The 20,330-nt window shown below is 44.6% G+C and overlaps 2 protein-coding genes across 2 annotated transcripts in view; both read right to left on the bottom strand.

The window, feature by feature from the left end:
- Positions 1–12,271: 12,271 nt before the first annotated feature.
- On the bottom strand, positions 12,272–12,514 carry T265_11015 (hypothetical protein; the record flags this gene model as incomplete). Its single annotated transcript, XM_009177552.1, has 1 exon — positions 12,272–12,514. The coding sequence occupies one exon, from the start codon at positions 12,512–12,514 to the stop codon at positions 12,272–12,274; it is 243 nt and encodes an 80-aa protein (XP_009175816.1).
- A 1,087-nt stretch (positions 12,515–13,601) lies between these two features.
- Positions 13,602–20,330, bottom strand: part of T265_11014 (hypothetical protein) — a gene marked incomplete at both ends in the record, with an annotated part of 45,853 nt that continues 39,124 nt past the window's right edge. The window contains 4 exons of the mRNA XM_009177551.1: positions 13,602–13,853; positions 14,379–14,941; positions 18,248–18,415; positions 18,573–18,941. Of these exons, the coding sequence (XP_009175815.1) occupies positions 13,602–13,853; positions 14,379–14,941; positions 18,248–18,415; positions 18,573–18,941 (1,352 nt within the window). The remainder of the gene's footprint in view (positions 13,854–14,378; positions 14,942–18,247; positions 18,416–18,572; positions 18,942–20,330) is intronic.

Genomic DNA, 20,330 nt, shown 5'->3' with positions numbered 1-20,330 from the left:
TGAAAGTTACGTTCATTGTATGTGAGTCAACCTTTTCCACAATTCGCGATTTTTTCATCCGTTAAGGTATTCAAAGTCGGCGGTATTTATTCACCTGCAGATTTAGTTCACTTAAACAAATCGCCATAGTAAAGGATTTTCAATAATACAGGAGCATGTACCTTATACATAGACATTCTACACTATGAAGTGGCAAGTCTGAAAATGCCGTAGATTTCGAGAAATCAATCTCATTGTGCGAATAGCCAGCGGCATGGCTGCTCGCTCTTAGACTAAAATGAAAAAATATCCCATAATTCTCACAGTTTCGGAACGAGTAACTCGAACAACGGAATAGAATTTCAGACATGACTCATTGTGCGAATAGCCAGCGGCATGGCCTCCTGCTCTTAGACTAAAATGAAAAAATATCCCATAATTCTCACAGTTTCGGAACGAGTAACTCGAACAACGGAATAGAATTTCCGAAAGACATGACTCGTCCCTGAGGGACCAAATCCAGCAGGCGGTTGGGTTCAGGGTACCAGTCCAAGCTTTTGAGTCCCATCGAAGCATACCGGGGTCCAAGCGATGCTAGGAAAATATTCGACCAGATCTTCCTACCAGAGATATGCCTGCTTCAGTGGACAATGAAAATAGGTGACCTGCTAAAGTCTGAACTAGACTCGGGTGGATTGTAATTTGAGGGCGCTCAGTATTCGTACAATGAAACTGAATTTTCGAAAGTCATGACGTGTCCCCGATGGAATAATGCAATCGGGCAGTTGAGTTGGGAGCACCAGTTTAAACCTTTAAGCCATATTTAGGCATCCCGGGGTCTCAGAGATGCTGGGAAATCATCTCACAAGACTTTTAGCGGGAGGCACGCTCCCTTCAGTGAATAATGGAGTTTGGCGAGCTGCAAAAATACGAAACCAAATTATACAACCAATTGCAACATCTTGGTCTAGGTCGTTCTGCGCAACTTATGAAGGTTTTGCGCTGAGTGCATTGTGCGGATAACAAGCATATAGTTTCAGCGAAATGTTTTTTTCCACCGGCAGACGCATTGCAGTTAACAGCGTTGTGTGGCTAAAGGGCCCCAACACTGATGTTCGATAGTGAGCTCGCGCATTTGCAGCTTTACTGCAGGTTCAACAAATCTCTGACCATTCGTTACCATATTTATACCGTCTGAATGGATTGGATCAGTAGTTATTCTTTGGGTTGGTATCCGAACTAGACGCCAACCCACTAATTTTGATTTTTACGGGTATGCGGTGGGGTAACGGTGAATTGACAAACTTTCAGGAACCATGCAGTGTTTCACTCTTTAGCAATCTTACAAGTCATTCATTCTTAGGTTGCGTGCTTTTATTGGTCATTGTAATATGCACGCTATGGATGCACCAGTGGACAGTGATTCTCCGAAGGCAGGTGTTCACGACAATTTCTGTGGATGGAAAACAGAAACAAAGCTAATGAGCCAAAGCCCAGTAAGCAACGTTGTACATCACCAATACTTACATATGAATCAGTCAAACTGACAGACACTGTATACCACAGTCATTTCTACGAAAAATTTTCGTTTTAATCGCATCATGCAAGCAGCGTGCGCTGAACAGAAAGCGTTTGTCGCATTTTAACAGAATAATGAAATGTGGGTAATTTCCATAACGCTTTGCATTTCGCGGACACCAAATTTGTAACTTGACTAGGCCTTTCTGATCTAGTTTTCAGTGGTCTGGTTTTCAAGCTCGGTTAGCCGGAGGCACCTATCTTTTTCGTACATTAGAACCACGATGTTCTTAATCTCTCGCCGATGAAGGATCGATGCCTACTCAGTGGCGATTGTCCGGATTCTGTGAATCACTATTTGCCGCAAGGCAATCTGAAGCTAGAGGGAGGTAAACGGGGCAGTCATTCAAGCAGCCTTTTGGGGAGATTTGTATCTAACAACGTTGGGTGAAATCTTGCAATTGTTGCAGTTAGCTGGTTAAATGTGGTCCTGAATAGGGCCTCGGAGTTCAAGTCATGAAATATTTGAGAAAATTCTTGTCATTTTGGAATTCAAAAGCAAGATCTTCAAAGCGTGTGCTTGTAATTAGGCCTCAAATTCTAAGTCTTCGTCTGCACCGAAATTAAGCAGCCTTACAGGCCACGCTCGTCTGAACTTCCATGGACCAACCGAGATCGACTTTAAAGCTTGCTCTTCCAGCTGAACGCCAGATGGACGGGAGGTTGCGCGTCAGCGACAAACCAACGACTAAAGGAAGTAGTTCAATTGCTAGGTGGGCACCCACCCTGCGAACGCATTTGAAGATCCTCTCCACACGACTGGAGGGGCTCCAAACCACAGCAATAATAGAGATTTGGTTTTCGATCTCGCAGACATCAGCAATCAGAATGGTTAGTCGGCTGGTCACAGAGACCACAGCGGACATCGTCTTTCAGCGCAGAAAGCAGTCTAGTTAATGGCGGTGGTCATCCAATACCGGAGGTCGATTGTCCAGCGTAATGTTTGAGCGTTGATGCAAAATCAAATGCGTTTGTACAATAGGATACTTCATGCAGCTAGTAGCCTTTTATGGCTCAGTGACTTTGTTGTAAATCTACCCACCCACCTACCTAACATACTGCAAGCAACGACCGGCCTGTGAATGCCGANCCTAACATACTGCAAGCAACGACCGGCATGTGAAAGCCGAGAATAAGTGTCCGTAGGGTAGCTACATAGGTAATTAACAGGTGCATATGCAAGTGCCAGTCGGGGTGTCCACCGTTTGGTGATATTTTGAGGTTTGTAGCACAAAATCACTGTCATTTACAACGGATTTCTCATCTTCAGATGAACTGCCGGATGATACGTGAGATTTGGCGTGCACGTGCCGCCGTGCCTGAGAAGGTGCTTGACGGAATGCGTCGGGAAACCACACGTAAAGCTTGGGTGTTTCCCTCGCAAATTTCCCGGCCGTCACCGTGATAAGTCATGTTAATGTCATACTCACGCATGAGTCACTCGATGTGTCGAGAGACCTTCTGGATGGCGCGCTCCAGGTTATCGGTGTGATGCACGCGCCTATTAAAACATCCGTTGGCGTTCGGAAACGTGCCAACCGACACGATACATGAATAGCCCACTTTTGAGTTATATACAGCCGTTGGGACCCATGTAGAAGACGAACGTGAAGTCGGTTCTGTTCAGGACAGTTGATTGCGGCAAAACCTACGTGATTACCGCCGGGTGCACAGACACTTTCTCAGCCTTGTTACCAAAGCCGGCCATGCGCTGGATTATGTGCCCGTTCGGGTTGGAAAAAATCTGCAAGAATTACGGCAACGCAATACAACCCACTCAGCGCCAAACATGGACGCGGGATTCTTATTTTTGGTGTTTGCGACGGTAATTACATGTATATACATACCCGGGAACCGGGGTCATCCACAGAGATGTCCCTCTTATTTTCTCAATGCTATGCTAAATGAAAGGCGAGCTCTATAGGAAAGTGTGCAACGCCTGTGCTTGCTGAACAAACTCTCCTCATTTGTTAAATTTGAGGATTGCAAACCAAACAAATATCATTTACTAGTTTTCTTGAATGTAATTTGTAATAGATACTGTGGGAATTATATTTCGTACGTATATCGGTATAATCAGACGAACTAGAAATCCAGAATTCAGCGAAGCGTAACAACCCGCACGTATGTATTCGAATTGGCGTATATGTACAGCATACGGAATATTTAAAAAAGAGAATAGTGAATAGAGCAATGAATAGAGTATCAGTCATGTTCATAACATCCGCCACACTTTGAATGATCGTGTGAGTGTTTATAATCCGGTGGTGGTCTTGACCGCAATCTTTCGGATCTTCTCGGAATGGAAACTTCAGGCTCTTCACAGATTGTGTGTTCTTTAGATACGTTTTGTTCAGATACCATAAAATCATCTGCAAAGGACTCATTAGTATTTGAAACAGCAAGGGTGCCGTTAACAGACTGACCTCTTGTAGTGGACTCAACCTGATCAATGTGTCTCCGATGAAAAGCGAGATCATCCAAATCGAAAATTGTGACCATCCGTTTGCCATTTGATAAAAGTACTATTCCTGTAGCAGGCCATAAATCATTACCGTTGAAAAATGTAACATCAGCCGTTTTGGCACAGTCAAGACTCGTACGCAACGAACGAGATTTAAATAGAAGCGCGGGACTCTTCCCAGTAACGGAATGGACAGCGTTCCTGTATTGCATTAGAAAATTATCAATCCCACGGTCCAATTCCACAAAAGTAGTGGGAGAGAGTGAAATAATAGCAGATTTAAGTATTCGGACAAAATTTTCAGCAAGTCCANGGGATGTCGCGGAGCAGTAAACGCATGTCGACATCAAAGACCCTTCAACCACTGTTCGAAGAAATTTGCAGTGAAGTGTGCGCCGTTGGCAGTGACCAAAACAGTTGGTACACATTCATGGCTGAAGCCTTTCCTCAACGCTTGCTGAGTGAATTCGGTACTTGGAGACGTAGTTGGAAAAACTTCAGGCCAACGTGAATACGCGTCAATAAAAACCAAAGCATAGTATTTGCCGAGTAAAGGACCACAGAAGTTGGCATGAACTCGTTGAAATGCCTCACAATTAATTGGCCACGGATACCACTGTGAAGACATGTTGTGTAACTCATGTGCACATTTAACACAATTCTTGGCAGCATTCTTGATATCAGCATCCAGTTCCGGCCACCAACATGACGAGGGTGCAAGGGATTTCATTTTATTGATACGCAGATGACCAGAGTGTAAATATGCAAGAACAGCCGCTCGCTGAGTCGGTGAAATGACAACTCTGTCCTTAAAACACAGCAAACCATCCGGAGTAACAGATAAGCTTTCGCGGCGACAGTTCTTGCTGTCGTTCTCGCTGGGTCCAGCCACGTCGCAGTGCAGAAAAAATGGGAGTGAGATATTTTTTAGTGTCAGGAATAAGCACATCCCGCTTGACTGGTAATGGTTGAATTAACAGACAATCTGGATTGTTTGAATCAGGATCGCATGGTGGAGTTCTTTACAAGAAGTCGGCATGAGGAATCATTTTCGCCCTATGATGAGCAATTGTGTATGCATACGAACTCAGTGCAATAATTCACCTTTGCACGATCACGGCAGATGACGTCGCTAGAGACTTTGTTGGATGATACAATAACTTCAAAGCCTCGTAGCAATGTTAAATTCTGGTCCATAAAGGTATTAATGGAGCCGTTTTACAGCCCAATATACAGCCAGTGCTTCTCGTTAAGTCTGAGAATATCCACTTTCGGCTTTTGAAAGTCGACGGAAAATGCGGATCACTGGTCTACCACACTGTTCCAGGATTGCTCCTATTCCAGTGGGAGAAGCATCGGTAATGATCGTCGAATGATGTTTGGCGGAAAATGGCTTCAAAACAGCTGAAGTCTGAAAATAACCAAGCAGTTTATGCAACGTCTTCTCGTGGTTGGATGACCAAGAGGACTGGTTAGAAGATATGATATCAAACAGAAAACTTGCATGTTTGGCGAAATCGGGAATGAAACGGGATTAATACTGAAGTGCTCCTAGAACTGAACGCAGCTCTCGTAGATTGGTTGGTGATGGCGCATTTACTAAAGGGGATAAACGTTTTGCATCAGGTTTAAAACCGCTGCCATGCACAATGTAGCCAAGGCATGAAAATGATGGCACACCAAAAGTGCATTTATCAGGAGGAATGGCTATATTGGACTTAGAAAATCGCTTCAGTAAGTCATTTTCGCCCTATGATGAGCAATTGTGTATGCATACGAACTCAGTGCAATAATTCACCTTTGCACGATCACGGCAGATGACGTCGCTAGAGACTTTGTTGGATGATACAATAACTTCAAAGCCTCGTAGCAATGTTAAATTCTGGTCCATAAAGGTATTAATGGAGCCGTTTTACAGCCCAATATACAGCCAGTGCTTCTCGTTAAGTCTGAGAATATCCACTTTCGGCTTTTGAAAGTCGACGGAAAATGCGGATCACTGGTCTACCACACTGTTCCAGGATTGCTCCTATTCCAGTGGGAGAAGCATCAGTAATGATCGTCGAATGATGTTTGGCGGAAAATGGCTTCAAAACAGCTGAAGTCTGAAAATAACCAAGCAGTTTATGCAACGTCTTCTCATGGTTGGATGACCAAGAGGACTGATTAGAAGATATGATATCAAACAGAAAACTTGCATGTTTGGCGAAATCGGGAATGAAACGGGATTAATACTGAAGTGCTCCTAGAACTGAACGCAGCTCTCGTAGATTGGTTGGTGATGGCGCATTTACTAAAGGGGGTAAACGTTTTGCATCAGGTTTAAAACCGCTGCCATGCACAATGTAGCCAAGGCACGAAAATGATGGCACACCAAAAGTGCATTTATCAGGAGGAATGGCTATATTGAACTTAGAAAATCGCTTCAGTAAGGACAACAGACACATATCATGGGTAGCTTTGTCAACAGCGTGCATAATGACGTCATCTTGGTACGTCACAACACCCTCCAAATCTTTTTCATAACTTGCTGAAATACAGCTGGTGAAACGTTTAAACCAAAGGGAAGGAAATTGTATCGGCACATGTACGCTGTAGTAGCCGCGTATTCAGCGTCAGCCGGTAGTCACCACAAATTCTCGGAGTATTACCATCAGCCTTCAGTGGGGTAACTATCGGAGTTGCCCAATTTGATGATTCGACATGAGTCAGTATTCCTTTCTCACACACTGAATGTAATGCTTGACGAACAGGCTAGCGTAAGCCAAATGGAAGAATCCGTCTCTTAAGTAATATGGGCTCTCCTGTAACTTCAAGTCGCCTCTTCGGTATTTGCATGCCACATGTAGCATTAGGACATTTAAGAATCAGTTGTTTGAGTTCATTCCCGTTCAAAGAAGTCAGTAAGATGATACTAGTTGCAGTGTGCGCAGGAGTGTGAGTCCGATAATCGATGGTACCGAGGTTGAAGCCAAAAAATTACAATCGATATAGGTACCTTGGGGTAATCTCACAGGGCTCCTGCAACTACCAACTAGAGGTAGAGAATGTCCAGTGATACCGCGAAGGTTAACATCTGTGGGCACTATCACGGCACTGGGGTAGACTGCAGTTAGATCTGACTGTGGAATAATGGACTCAACACTACCAGTGTAAAACAATGAAGTCGTGCTTTTGACCAGAAGCGGATATCAAAGTTTTAAAAACATGTGACGAATTTTGGGACAAAACAGATAGAGAAAAGGGAGAAATGTCTTCCGATAATGCTTCCACATCAGCTGGAGGAAGTGAGGTGTTTTGCCTGTCGAGAGTACTGACAATGTTTTCCTTTACTTTGCAATTATTAGATTATGGACGATGTGCCAATAAAACAATCTATAACCCCAAAGAGCTGTCTTATGACTATTTGTTACAACGAACTTTTTGCGTGATCCATTTGATAGATCGCGATTTGCTCCGGAAAGTCTTTAGGACTTACTTAGCGGATTTGTTGTTGTACTGTAGTACATTATGGCTGTACTTATATGAAGGAAGAAATTATATTCGTTCATGGTCACTCACTACCAGACTAAATGCTTGAATAAATTGGTGGGAGTTTTGGAGGTTCTATCGTGACCAAAACCTTTGTATTAAGTGCTATATTCTCATCAAAATTGACCCAACAGATTTGTCTGCCATTTTAAAATAAACGTGAATGACAGCATGAAGTTAGCTGAGTTTTTTGTTTTTGTCGTCATCTGGAACCATGGGTTACAGAAAACAGCTTCCGCTTCCTTTTGCGCGGTAAAGTTTTGTTACAGGTTAATGGTCAACATCTTGAACTTAGCTCTTTCGGCTGCTACGAAGTTGTTCGGTTTGAAGTGTTGAAGAATTTTTTCATCAATGTAGTGTAAGAAATATCGATTGGATCAACGTCTACGCCGCCTTGCCAACGAAATGTAGGAAACATGCAGTGAGTTTCTTATCATCCATATGGGATTTTGTGAGGCGCCATATGTCGAACGGTTCCAAATAATCCTCTACGTCACCAGCGGTTGAATCGACATTTAATGGTCTCATTTCTGCAAGCATGCTGAATTGTTATAATCGCGACGCCAAAATGTGAGAATTAAGTTTCGTACGTATATCGGTATAACCAGACGAACTAGAAATCCAGAATTCAGCGAAGCGTAACAACCCGCACTTATGTATTCGAATTGGCGTACATATACAGCATATGGAACATTAAAACAAGAGAATAATGATTAGCGCAATGAATAGAGTATCAGTCATGTTCATCACAGATGACCTGTAGATGTTGTCACACTCTCAAAGGAAACCGAAGAACGCCAATATATCCCAGAGTGTGATTTCGTGATTTATCTCTCGTAAACCCGAAACAACGAGGGAATTCGTGATGGTCGGTGACCTTGAAAATTTGGCAGATTGAAACGCGATGCCACAAGCCGCAAACGGATTAGACTAACTCATCGTAAAAGTCTCAATCTCGAAAGCCCTAAGGATTTGGCGAAAATAATTTGGATGCGCTTGTAGTGACCGACAGTTATATCTGCTTGAGTTCAAAGTGGTTTAAATGCCTGGTCACGGCAAAATAAATGAGCTAATTTACTGCTAATCATATATGGAAGAAAGCGACGGCTGTCATAAGGTGTTCGAGTAAAATAACGTGTATTGGGGACACTTTGGGTATTTGGGCATATTTTCCAGGGCAAAGCCAACTTGTGAGCTTGATAAACTATGCATGCAACGTAACTCTCAAGAGTAAATCTCGCTTGCCCTAATAAGAATTACACGTCAAAGTGCCATAACGATTGGGTGAGTCGACCTAATGCTGGCTTGAGGAAAACTCACCTGCTTTTATTTCACACAAAGCCCTTGTTAGCTCGTAGGACGCCAAAACTTGTGAGAGTATTTTGATACCAGCTTACCAATCCCACGTCGGTTGCAAATCCGTGAAGAATATTTTAGTGGCGACAGCCAACAGCGACGCGCTGGGCTGGGCTTTCATGGATCAACCATTTTCCACATCATAGAGTGCCACTCTGGCTGATCTCTTGACAGTATTAAATGTGCGCTTGCGGGAGGTGCCAGCGACTAAATGATATCGTCTCAGTGTTGTAAGCACAATCGTTTGATGAATGTACCCGCAGAATTACTCCACACCACAGGCCACTCCCTTTATCACGGCATTGGCCGTGGTATGGCAATCAGTCCCACGGACACCAGTTATCAACGGGATCAGTCGGTAGGCGTGGAGATATCTTCCGTTGGTGAAGACCAGAATCTTGGTTGGAGATGATGTCCCACAACACAGTGGCTGGCTGTTCAAACTAGTAGTCGAAGCATGGCGTAACGTCAACAGTACCTGATTAAATAGGTGCTTCATGCATATTGTGGCGTTATGCCTCTCAGAAAACTTCATTTTGCTGACCACCGTTTTTGGCTCCTTGTACAACGCTCCCACAGTTGACGGCTGATGCTTCAGAAAAAGGGATAATCTTGCTCTGATAAGTGGTGTTCGGCTACAGGCTTCCCGACTGGCACAAGTCAATCCGATGATACTCCAATTTCGGCTTGCATGTGCCACTGAGTCGGAAAACCCAGTTGGTGGCATATCATCGTGAATCAGACCACACCTGAGGTTGTCGCCTGTCACAATTGTGGGTGGTGTGTCTCCCACGCGTATTTACCACCTAGTCTGACGAGAGGTCTTCTGGATGGCCTGGTCCATGCTACTGGCGTGGCGCATATGCTTCTTAAATGGCGTTTCCAATCCTCAGGACAGTTACTAGTAACTTTTTCCAAAGTGATCTGATCCGTGCTTCAAACGATTATCCACTGTCAACTGACATATAGCCCGCAGTAGCAGGCGAATCCAAAACCGACACTCAACGGGGTTGCCAAGGCATGGCAAAATTTACGCGGTTATTCTTGGTGAATAGTTACTTGCTCAACCGTGGTAACAACGTGGAAATGCGTGCAACAAATCGACTGAAGTTGCCTACACGAAAAAATGGTATGTTTACGGAACGTACGTGCTTCCTCAAGGTTTAGTTTATATGAAGACAGCACAACAATAAGTAGCAGTGAAACACGTTCGGCAGCCTACATGTGTGGTGTTATTTTATCTATCACGAAAGGCTTGTTACAGTACCGATTGCTCGCGTACTTCAAAAACTAGACGTTTCATGCAGAGACGTGGAATGTGTGGCTTCTCCGATGATGTATATGACCAGTCGCCCAACAGACGTGTCACTCACCACAAAGAAGACGTATAGTTTGTATATGAACAGCAAGTCAGGTGGTACTGGACAATTCATGCATGATGAGCTTGGCCTTGCGCGGCATCAATGTTTGCGAGAAATGAGAAGCGCAACTGAGGTCTGCTTGTTGAGTGTGGGTTGAACTAGCCAATGTGTGGGTACAAAGCCAATTTCGCGGGGTGTTGCAAGAAATGACGATATGTTATCCGACTAAGTAAACAAAGCTTAACATCAACCCACTCAAAGATGCAGGTTGGCTATTGACGAGATACCTTCAGTCGTATTAAATAATAATGTTTATTCCCATCCTTTGGGTGGCATGCCGCCAGACATGATCTTAATGTCAGTCAGAATATATGCACAACTGGCTGTGTCTGTGGGTACAGAGGATCTTGATAGCGTCACAGACTGTGGGCATTGTCCAATGAAGACTTAGTCACCTCCAAATCAGCGTGGGCAGGGAATCACAGTTACCATTGCGTTTTGGTCAACACCTTCCCGCATGCACCTGAAACGTATCACTGCATCTGTGATGACGGTGTGCGATGATTAAGCAGAGCATTGCACTCTTTTAACTTGTTGCATTTTAGGCGTCGTTTGAGAGGGAGACTGTCAGGAAGAAATCAGCTCATGCAACAGTTCTGTCGCAGATGCTCACCATCAGGTAGCCATTATCACAGCGAAATTAAACCTTGCCTAACACGCGGTGAAGTGTGCTGTACGCCATAAAAAACATCCCGGCGCGAGCCAGGATACGTCAGTGGTTAAAGCGCGAACTTACTGACTGGAGGGCTCACGGCTCGCAGCTGATCACATCTAGACTAGTCCTGTTTAGACTTCCGCAAAGTGGCAGTATCTCAGCTCTCATGATTTCTTCGGGTGGCATGATAGCTGGGTACCGAATCGATGTTACAGCTGGACCATTCCATACCAAAAAACTGGGCCTTACGGAGGTGTGACTGTTTGTGCACTCACACAACCTAATGAGATATACTGGGGAGTGTACGTGTGACACTCACAGAGGCTCTCATAAAAGGTTGGCCAATTGGTAGAGGTGTGTCAGTAGCCCCATTGTTGCCTGGCGGTTAAGTATTCGAGCCGGAAGAGTCCAAGAACTACTCAGCTTCTGGGACGGGCACTTCCAGTTTGTTGTTTTTAACAGTGGGCACCTTAAAAGTGTCATTCCTGCCTATTGGGCGTGGCACACAGGATGGGCAACTGCGTTCAGTCCCCAACTACACGTGCTTGTTCGTTTTCACTCGTCATTCAGCCTGTCCGTAACCCAAGGGGTGTTACCTAATCAACAAGGGACACAGTTTGATCACTGGATTTTGTCCACTTTTTCTTCAAAAGTTCCAATAGGATTGAGAATACAAGAGATCCATAATCTCGGGTTCGAAATCGTTCTACTGAACGAGTTGAGTTGAATTTATCAAGAGAAAGTTCATTGTATATTTAGGAGATCCAGATAAACTTGCTCAACAGGAAGTCCTTCGCTACCCTACTAAGTAAAAGCTTTCCCACTGAAACAAACAAGAAACAGACGAGGGTGACCCAATCTCGAACCGAGTTTTATTTGGACAGCTGACTCGCAATTACCGATCCAAAAATGGATAAGAAGTTGATTACAGAAAGCAAGAAATGGCAGCAATGAAAGTACAATAAAAGCAGCTGATTGAATGACCTCCCAAGACAGCTATGTGAATAGGAGCAACAGAAATCCAAATGGACATGCTACCAAATTTCGAGGATGATGGAGTAGAATAAATGCACGTTTGGGTGGCACCCGTGTCAGCAACAACCCCCTGTTGGAAACAGAGTCAGGATACTGAGTTTGTATGGTTGACCCAAATGGCCAAAACTGAACCACACTGTCGACCTGTACTGGAAAGAACGTGCAGATTTTATTCTCAAAAAAAAATGACAAGCAGAAAACGTACTACTGGTATCTAAATTTGAGTAACAGAAACCGGAACCACGGAAACAACTACCGATGGGAGGATGGCAGCCGATGTCCTCCGATGTTAAATTGTGGTAGGGCAGCAAACGCTGCTGCGGCAGCTTGTTGTTGCTGTTGGTGAAAGGTCGGATGGCGTGATACGGAGCTGCCTATTTGGCCTGGATACCGATGGCGATCGCCGTGGTCCGAATCCCCAACTGCTGTAAAATCGGGGAGCTGTGGGCCCGCAGCGTACGCTGCGGCTGCTGCCAGTGCTAAAGCATTCATCATTGCCGGATCCTGAGAAAAATGCGTTGTAAGAAATACCGAAACGATTTTGAGTGAAGAGCGTACAGGCAAAATAAGAGGTTGCAGGAAGCCGATGGCGTGATACGGAGCTGCCTATTTGGCCTGGATACCGATGGCGATCGCCGTGGTCCGAATCCCCAACTGCTGTAAAATCGGGGAGCTGTGGGCCCGCAGCGTACGCTGCGGCTGCTGCCAGTGCTAAAGCATTCATCATTGCCGGATCCTGAGAAGAGTGCGTTGTAAGAAATACCGAAACGATTTTCAGTGAAGAGCGTACAGGCAAAATAAGAGATTGCAGTGAAAGTACTGAAACGGTTTCTATAGAAATTCAATTATTGCCTAGCAAAGGAAGTTATGCCGGATGGTGAAATTTCAACTCCCACGAAGGTAACTAAAAAGCCAATTTATATTGTTCTCCTCGTGCATAGCTACCGCACAACCACAAGGAAACAGACAGCTGAACTAGTACTGAGTTGCCTAAGCCCAAAAGGGTGTAATCCAAGGGCTAGAGGTGGAGTCCACGCGGGTCCACGTGCACACCCCTCTTGGGTGTGCACTAAATAGTGAATCAAAGATAAGAGAGTACAACTCACTACAAAAATTTGATGGAGATGGTCAGTAACAGACGAGGGTGACCCAATCTCGAACCGAGATTTATTTGGACAGCTGACTCGCAATTACCGATCCAAAAATGGATAAGAAGTTGATTACAGAAAGCAAGAAATGGCAGCAATGAAAGTACAATAAAAGCAGCTGATTGAATGACCTCCCAAGACAGCTATGTGAATAGGAGCAACAGAAATCCAAATGGACATGCTACCAAATTTCGAGGATGATGGAGTAGAATAAATGCACGTTTGGGTGGCACCCGTGTCAGCAACAACCCCCTGTTGGAAACAGAGTCAGGATACTGAGTTTGTATGGTTGACCCAAATGGCCAAAACTGAACCACACTGTCGACCTGTACTGGAAAGAACGTGCAGATTTTATTCTCAAAAAAAAATGACAAGCAGAAAACGTACTACTGGTATCTAAATTTGAGTAACAGAAACCGGAACCACGGAAACAACTACCGATGGGAGGATGGCAGCCGATGTCCTCCGATGTTAAATTGTGGTAGGGCAGCAAACGCTGCTGCGGCAGCTTGTTGTTGCTGTTGGTGAAAGGTCGGATGGCGTGATACGGAGCTGCCTATTTGGCCTGGATACCGATGGCGATCGCCGTGGTCCGAATCCCCAACTGCTGTAAAATCGGGGAGCTGTGGGCCCGCAGCGTACGCTGCGGCTGCTGCCAGTGCTAAAGCATTCATCATTGCCGGATCCTGAGAAGAGTGCGTTGTAAGAAATACCGAAACGATTTTCAGTGAAGAGCGTACAGGCAAAATAAGAGATTGCAGTGAAAGTACTGAAACGGTTTCTATAGAAATTCAATTATTGCCTAGCAAAGGAAGTTATGCCGGATGGTGAAATTTCAACTCCCACGAAGGTAACTAAAAAGCCAATTTATATTGTTCTCCTCGTGCATAGCTACCGCACAACCACAAGGAAACAGACAGCTGAACTAGTACTGAGTTGCCTAAGCCCAAAAGGGTGTAATCCAAGGGCTAGAGGTGGAGTCCACGCGGGTCCACGTGCACACCCCTCTTGGGTGTGCACTAAATAGTGAATCAAAGATAAGAGAGTACAACTCACTACAAAAATTTGATGGAGATGGTCAGTCTCCACCTCTAGCCCTTGGATTACACCCTTCTGGGATGTACTAAGAAAGGAGTCCTTTGGAAAGCTAAACAAAGATACTAACACAAGTGGGAGGTAGAAATAATGCAGGCTGGTTGTGCCAAACATACTTGTAGTCCCAGACCGGGGGCTAAACCAGCAGAATGTGTCAATTGACTCAATTGAGCCAGTTGCGATGGTGACGGGATATGACCCGGGTTGAACACGCTCGCAAAGTTTGGAGTCATGTTTGGAATCAACAATGGGGTGGCTGTTGAGAAACGGTTCGATGGAGTTGTAACTGTTGGACTGGACATCATTCGTGACTGATTTGTGGGAGCTCCCACAAGTGGCCTACTGATAGGCGGCAAACCGCAAGCTGTCTGTGAGGGCAGGAGCGACGGGGACGGTGAACCGGAGGTAATTCCACCAAATGGACCGGATGGGCGACGACGGAAAGGGGATGCAGATCCAAGGCGATCAGGGTGAGCTCCAGTACTACTGCTGTTTCCGGCACCGGTAGCAGGAATTCGCATGTCAAACGGAGGAAGAGACATGCCTATCGGTTTCGAAGGTTGAGTACCGAGATGCGAGGGCGTTACAGTCAACTGGCTCTGGGTTTTTTCATGCGCAGCGAGCTCTGCCAGAGCGGCAGCAAACGTAAACGCCTTACTAGGGTCAGACTGCATGTTGGCTGGAAACGAAAAGCGAGGTAATGATGGTATACTACATGTCTTGAAAATGAAGCATAGTGGTTCGGCAAAACAAAGGCCACGACCGGAGACATCGTCGCCTAAAGAGCAACACGTGTTGATCCAAAGTTTTATACACATGGATCTTGTTGAATCCTGCCACGTACTTTACAAATTCTCTTAAGTGTAAACATTCCAGTCAGCCTATGCAGGTAAAAAACGGATAGGAAAAGCTGAAGAGAACTTTACTTATAGTGTAAAGTTCGGTATGCATTGTCTACCTGTAATTGTCATATGCCGCTTAAGATGCCAGGATTACAGCTCAGGTTATTCAGCAATGATTCATTCTGACTGTTTTGCGCATAATGGATGTAAAGTTATTGACAGTAGGTCACACGTAGGGTGAGGACCACCTACGCAACTTTGACGACTAGACAAACTACCACACAGATCTACCAAACAAAAGATTGCCCGGCTTTACAACGCAACTTGCCCTTACTACCGAAAATCACCTTTTGGATACGGCGTCTTCATTATCACAGTAGCCTCTTGAAGAAAATGTCCCCTCAAAAAAAGCTTGGTCGAAGTATTCTAACTCTGAGGAAGAAAACTATTCATGGGACAGGGGTTCGACCTAAGTTCAAATGAAGCCGTTAAACTGTGACATGCTTTTGATGCACAGGTGCCGAGCACCCTAACGAAAGAAAAAGTACTGAATTACTGCCAAGATGTCCGACTTAGAAAGGAGTAATCGGAGAGCCGGGATTGCGCTTGAACCCAGGACTTTTCGGTTTCGGGACCAAGTTTTAAGTGACGAATCAGTGGCCTTTGAGATAGACAGTCGATCAGATCTATTAACAGTTCAAATCATTTTCTCTTTGTCTCGGATCAATTGAAACAAAGGATGTTATCAGGGGTCAGGACACTATTTTTACGCGAAACCTCACTAACGGAGGCATTGTTCAACCTTCTCTGTGTTCTCAAAATGAGGTATCTGTTCACTGTCATTCAGTCTCATGTTTTGGGATGTATGACTGGTTGTCCTCAGGCCATCCTCTCACAATCTTTGGTATATTAATAAACATGAATGGTCCAACTATCCAATAGAGTACAGAGAGAGGATTGACTTTTATCCGCGACCGTGTGTGCTGATGGATTAAAACTGAATTTGCACTTCAAACGGAATGGAAACGGTCAGAATTCTCAGTCTACCGAAATAATCGACATATATTTTCACCATTTTCCTTGCCAATTGGTATGAAGGGTGGAGCGACCGGCTTGCACTAGACAAGCAATTAAATTCATAGGACAGAATTTGGCTACATGCTTGTTTTCTGAACGGCAGATGAATCAATAACCCAAAAACACTATCATGAATCGTTTTCAGGCAACTACTTANATATAAGCGAACCAAAGAACTTAAAGTTGTCGAACTTAAAGTTGTCCAGAACCGAAAGTTTACACTTAGCTAGAATCCAGAGGTGAGGAGTGCCATGCGACAAAGGTTTCCCGCGAAAGACTTAACGTACCTGTCGAAAATAACGGGAATGTCAAATCCACCTGTTAAACATGTCATCTCAACTCTGTCAGCCTCCCATTGGATAATCTAAGAAATCTACGTGTGTAAGTAGAATGAGGCATCAGCCGTCTGTGACGTTTTAAACTAGCTAATGACGGCTAGATCGTTAATAAGAAAGGATATTTCAAAAGCGCATCATCTGAGACGGCTTCCGGATAATCAGTCATCAGGACATCACCTTTCAATTATACGCTGGAACGAGGCCATGGTGACCAGGTGGCAGAAAGCAGTGGTGTTACCATTGGTTCTAACTACTAAAGCTGGTGCGAACAGAGCAGAAATTTGTTTGACCGACTGAACAGTTAACATTTCAGAGAAATTTGATAAACAAACGGTGGATTTATTACTGAGCAACGTTTGGCTTTTGACACAAAAGCCTCGTCAGACAAAGTGAATAAGTTACCAGGTTGACCGAATTTTAAAGCAGTCAGAGAACCAATCGGCGAGATTTCTTACGACTAGCCGACTTGATCAATACTGGATGTCAGTCTGAATTTCCTGTTTCTTGGTTAGCGTGAATGACTAACACTTATATTAGGTTCGTTAGGGTGATTGGCTTCAAGTTGTGTCAAAGCGAAAGGTTGCTCAGCAATAAATCCACCGGTCGCTTACCGAATTTCTCTGAAACGAAGACACCAGACCTGTTCCTACCTGTGGTCCTCATTTCAAACATATTTCCACCACTGATCTAACCCCGTGTGACCTGAAACTTCAGTTATCTTCCAACTCGATTCGTTATACGTATCCGGTAATGATTTGTTCTCAAACCTTATGTTCGGTTTTACGTTGGTTATTGGGTAGACAGATTTCTGTCAGTGAACTTCTTGGTTTACAACATAAACAACAATTTGCTATCCCTCACATAACGCAGTGAAAGTTGATTGACGTGTCACAGAATTACACAATATCTGATAATACCTACAGGCAACAGGTAGCAGTTTTTGAAGATATCACATGTTTATCAGTTGATCACTGCTCCCCAACACCTTTCCGTTTGATATGAACAGTCTTCCCTTCGCCTTTGAGGGAAAAGTGTGTTGCGTTTTTATGAAGTGATCATCTAAGGATCTGGGAGATTCCCGTTAAATAAGCCTGGGTGAGTCAGCTAATGTTTAGACATTTCGTTGGTTTTGAAAAGAGTTGAATCAATCACTATGTACCCCACGTCTCATGATTGGCTGCAACACACACAAACATGGGTCCAACCTTGGTAAGGAAAGTGTAGTCATCGAGCTCATCAGTCAGTACAGCCAATGATCACTGGAGACAATCAATGAAACTAGACTTGGTCATGAGTTGCCGGAAGTAAAAATAAATCGATTCCCATGTCAATCAGTGGTGGCATCTTCTGATTTCCGAGAAAGGTGGTTATTGTTGGGTTTCGTGTTTTATCTGTCAGTCGAAAGGCAAAATTAGCGTAACCTCTATTGGAGGGAGGATTCAAAAGCACCTATAAAACTGGTCGACACAGAGTTTCGACGCAGTCACGTTCGAAGCGAAAGCGTTAAAGTTCACCAATAGATCTTTGGCTACAATGTCTCCAAAAACAGTTGCCGTCATATTTTCAGTGAACATCGGAAACCATAGTAAGAATGCAGAAACTCGGCTGACTACGTGGATAGTTTACAAGGGGGTATCACTAACGAACAAATAAATTGATAACAGACACTGGAAGACAACTTTTCCGCCCATTTGCTGTATGGCTACAGCATCCAGGCAGTTAACTTACCCGCTAACATAGCAAGTTTTGCGGCATTGAACATTTGTTCCTGTAACTGCTGGGCTGCCGAGATGCTAGAACTTTGGCGACTAAACGAGGCGCTGGAAACTGAACTATTAGCAATTGTCGTGGAAGTGGGCAGTCTAGAGTGAGCACTGGATGTTGAGGCAGCTAACGCTGGGGAAAGATAACTTGTAGTTAGGGCCGAAGCAAGCGAAGAATGTTTTGAGGCGGTAGTATTAACCCCCAGGTGACAGTGGGGGGNAACTGGGTAGGGAAAGTTGCACATGCGAATCCTGCGAAGAAGCCAGTCCACTTGGATGCCGAGAATAACTTGAGGCGTGTGAACCCGACGAATGGCGATAGTGGGGTGACTGAACGGAGGCTGTTGGACGCGTAGATATGCTGTTCACGGCAGAAGTCATCGCTCCTGTGTTGGTTACCGGTGGAGGAGGATAAAGTAGTGGATTCGTATGACCATTCGAACTATCGCCGAATGTACCACCACCTGCGCCCAGGTTCGCACGAGCGCGTAGCAGCATTTCAGTTGCCGTAGTAAGAAAGTCCTGTTGATCATTCGCCGGCAGGTTTGCCGATGGGTAGCGAAGATGAGTCAACTTCTCGGCCATCAGCAGCCGAAAAGCTTCAGTTTCGCGAGGATCCACCGACCCGTAGAGTAAAGCAGGATCAGGCAAAGTGGCAGCTGTGTAAGAAAGAGAAGCTTGGTTAAACTCAGTTCAGCTAGTATATGACGCTATACAGTACAGGTAAAAAGGGGAAAGAGAAATCACTGTGCGTAGAAGTGTCTAAATGGAAAACATACAGTCCATGTAGCTTCCAATTTATTGAAGAAATCCACTTCTGATTTCGAACGTATTGCGAGCGAAAGCCAATCGTGGGGGCTACAAAAGGTAGCAAGACACCAGGTGTGCGGTTAAAGCTGTGCCTTGGGTTGAGTGGCCGTTGATTTATTCACTGGGCAATTTGTTTGCATGCGTTTCATTAACAGTCGAAGTGACGTCATCCGAGCGTTGTGACTGGAAGGCATTTGCAACTAAATTGCCCAGCTCAGTGAACAAATCACCCTCCAGTATTCAGATAGTGGAGCCACACCGCCAAGCTCTTTCCCCAATGCTTTTTGCGGTCCCCAAGATCTATTGGCAGATGTTCGGATTGTCTGTTTAAGTATTCCACTCGCAAACTGGAATTCAGTTAAGTTGCGACCCACCGAACACGCCAAGGCAGATCCTGTGCGCTACGACCGATCGTCCTAATCCAGGTTGTTGTGCATTTGCACTACCGGCTAAGGCAGCACAGTGTGAAGATGACTCGCCCATGTAAATTTGACTTGTGCGCAAGTACGGTCCACCAAAACATGCCTAACCGCTTTACGAATACACACTAACTTTCAAAATACAGCAAATTCGAAATCTTTACTCAACGACCGTATGACACAGCAACAGGAAGGCGAAACGTGGACACACCGATGTGGATGTGCCAGACACGACCACTTCGCTCCATCGCAGGAGGTAGCTACATAATACAGTAAGGAAAACTACAGCAGGTTTATTTGAAACGATTGAGTGAAGCATATGAATCGCCAAATTCTGGAGTGCTGGAAACAGGAAAATTTAAAATACACAGATTTATCGTGACAAGGTTGCAACAGCTTTGTACTGGAGGTTCAATCCAACCAAATAACAAATCATCACGCATTACTGTAAAAAAAGAGACGAGATTCTCTTCTTTGTGTCACAAACACGGACAAATCATCGTGAATAGCTGCGAATGATTGCCTATCGGTAGTCAAAACGATTAGGTTAGGTTATACTTCAGGATGTAAAATTTTTGGAGATCGCATGAACTGAACCGACATCCGAATTACCGCATATGTTGAACGAAATTACGTCACCATAGCTATGTTGTTTGTGTCCTGCGGAACCACAGACAAGGAAGTGTCATCCTCAGATGGACCGTTTTGACCCTGTGAATAATGCATAAACTCGCATTTTTGGTGCCCAGGCCACACAGGCGGTGCTGAAATGTAGTTACTTGTAAAGAAAGGTTCACGTGTTCGGTTGAATTGGCAAAA

Source organism: Opisthorchis viverrini, assembly GCF_000715545.1.
Source record: "Opisthorchis viverrini unplaced genomic scaffold scaffold232, whole genome shotgun sequence".
NCBI classification, from domain to species: domain Eukaryota; kingdom Metazoa; phylum Platyhelminthes; class Trematoda; order Opisthorchiida; family Opisthorchiidae; genus Opisthorchis; species Opisthorchis viverrini.
This window is presented reverse-complemented; position numbering and strand designations above follow the sequence as displayed.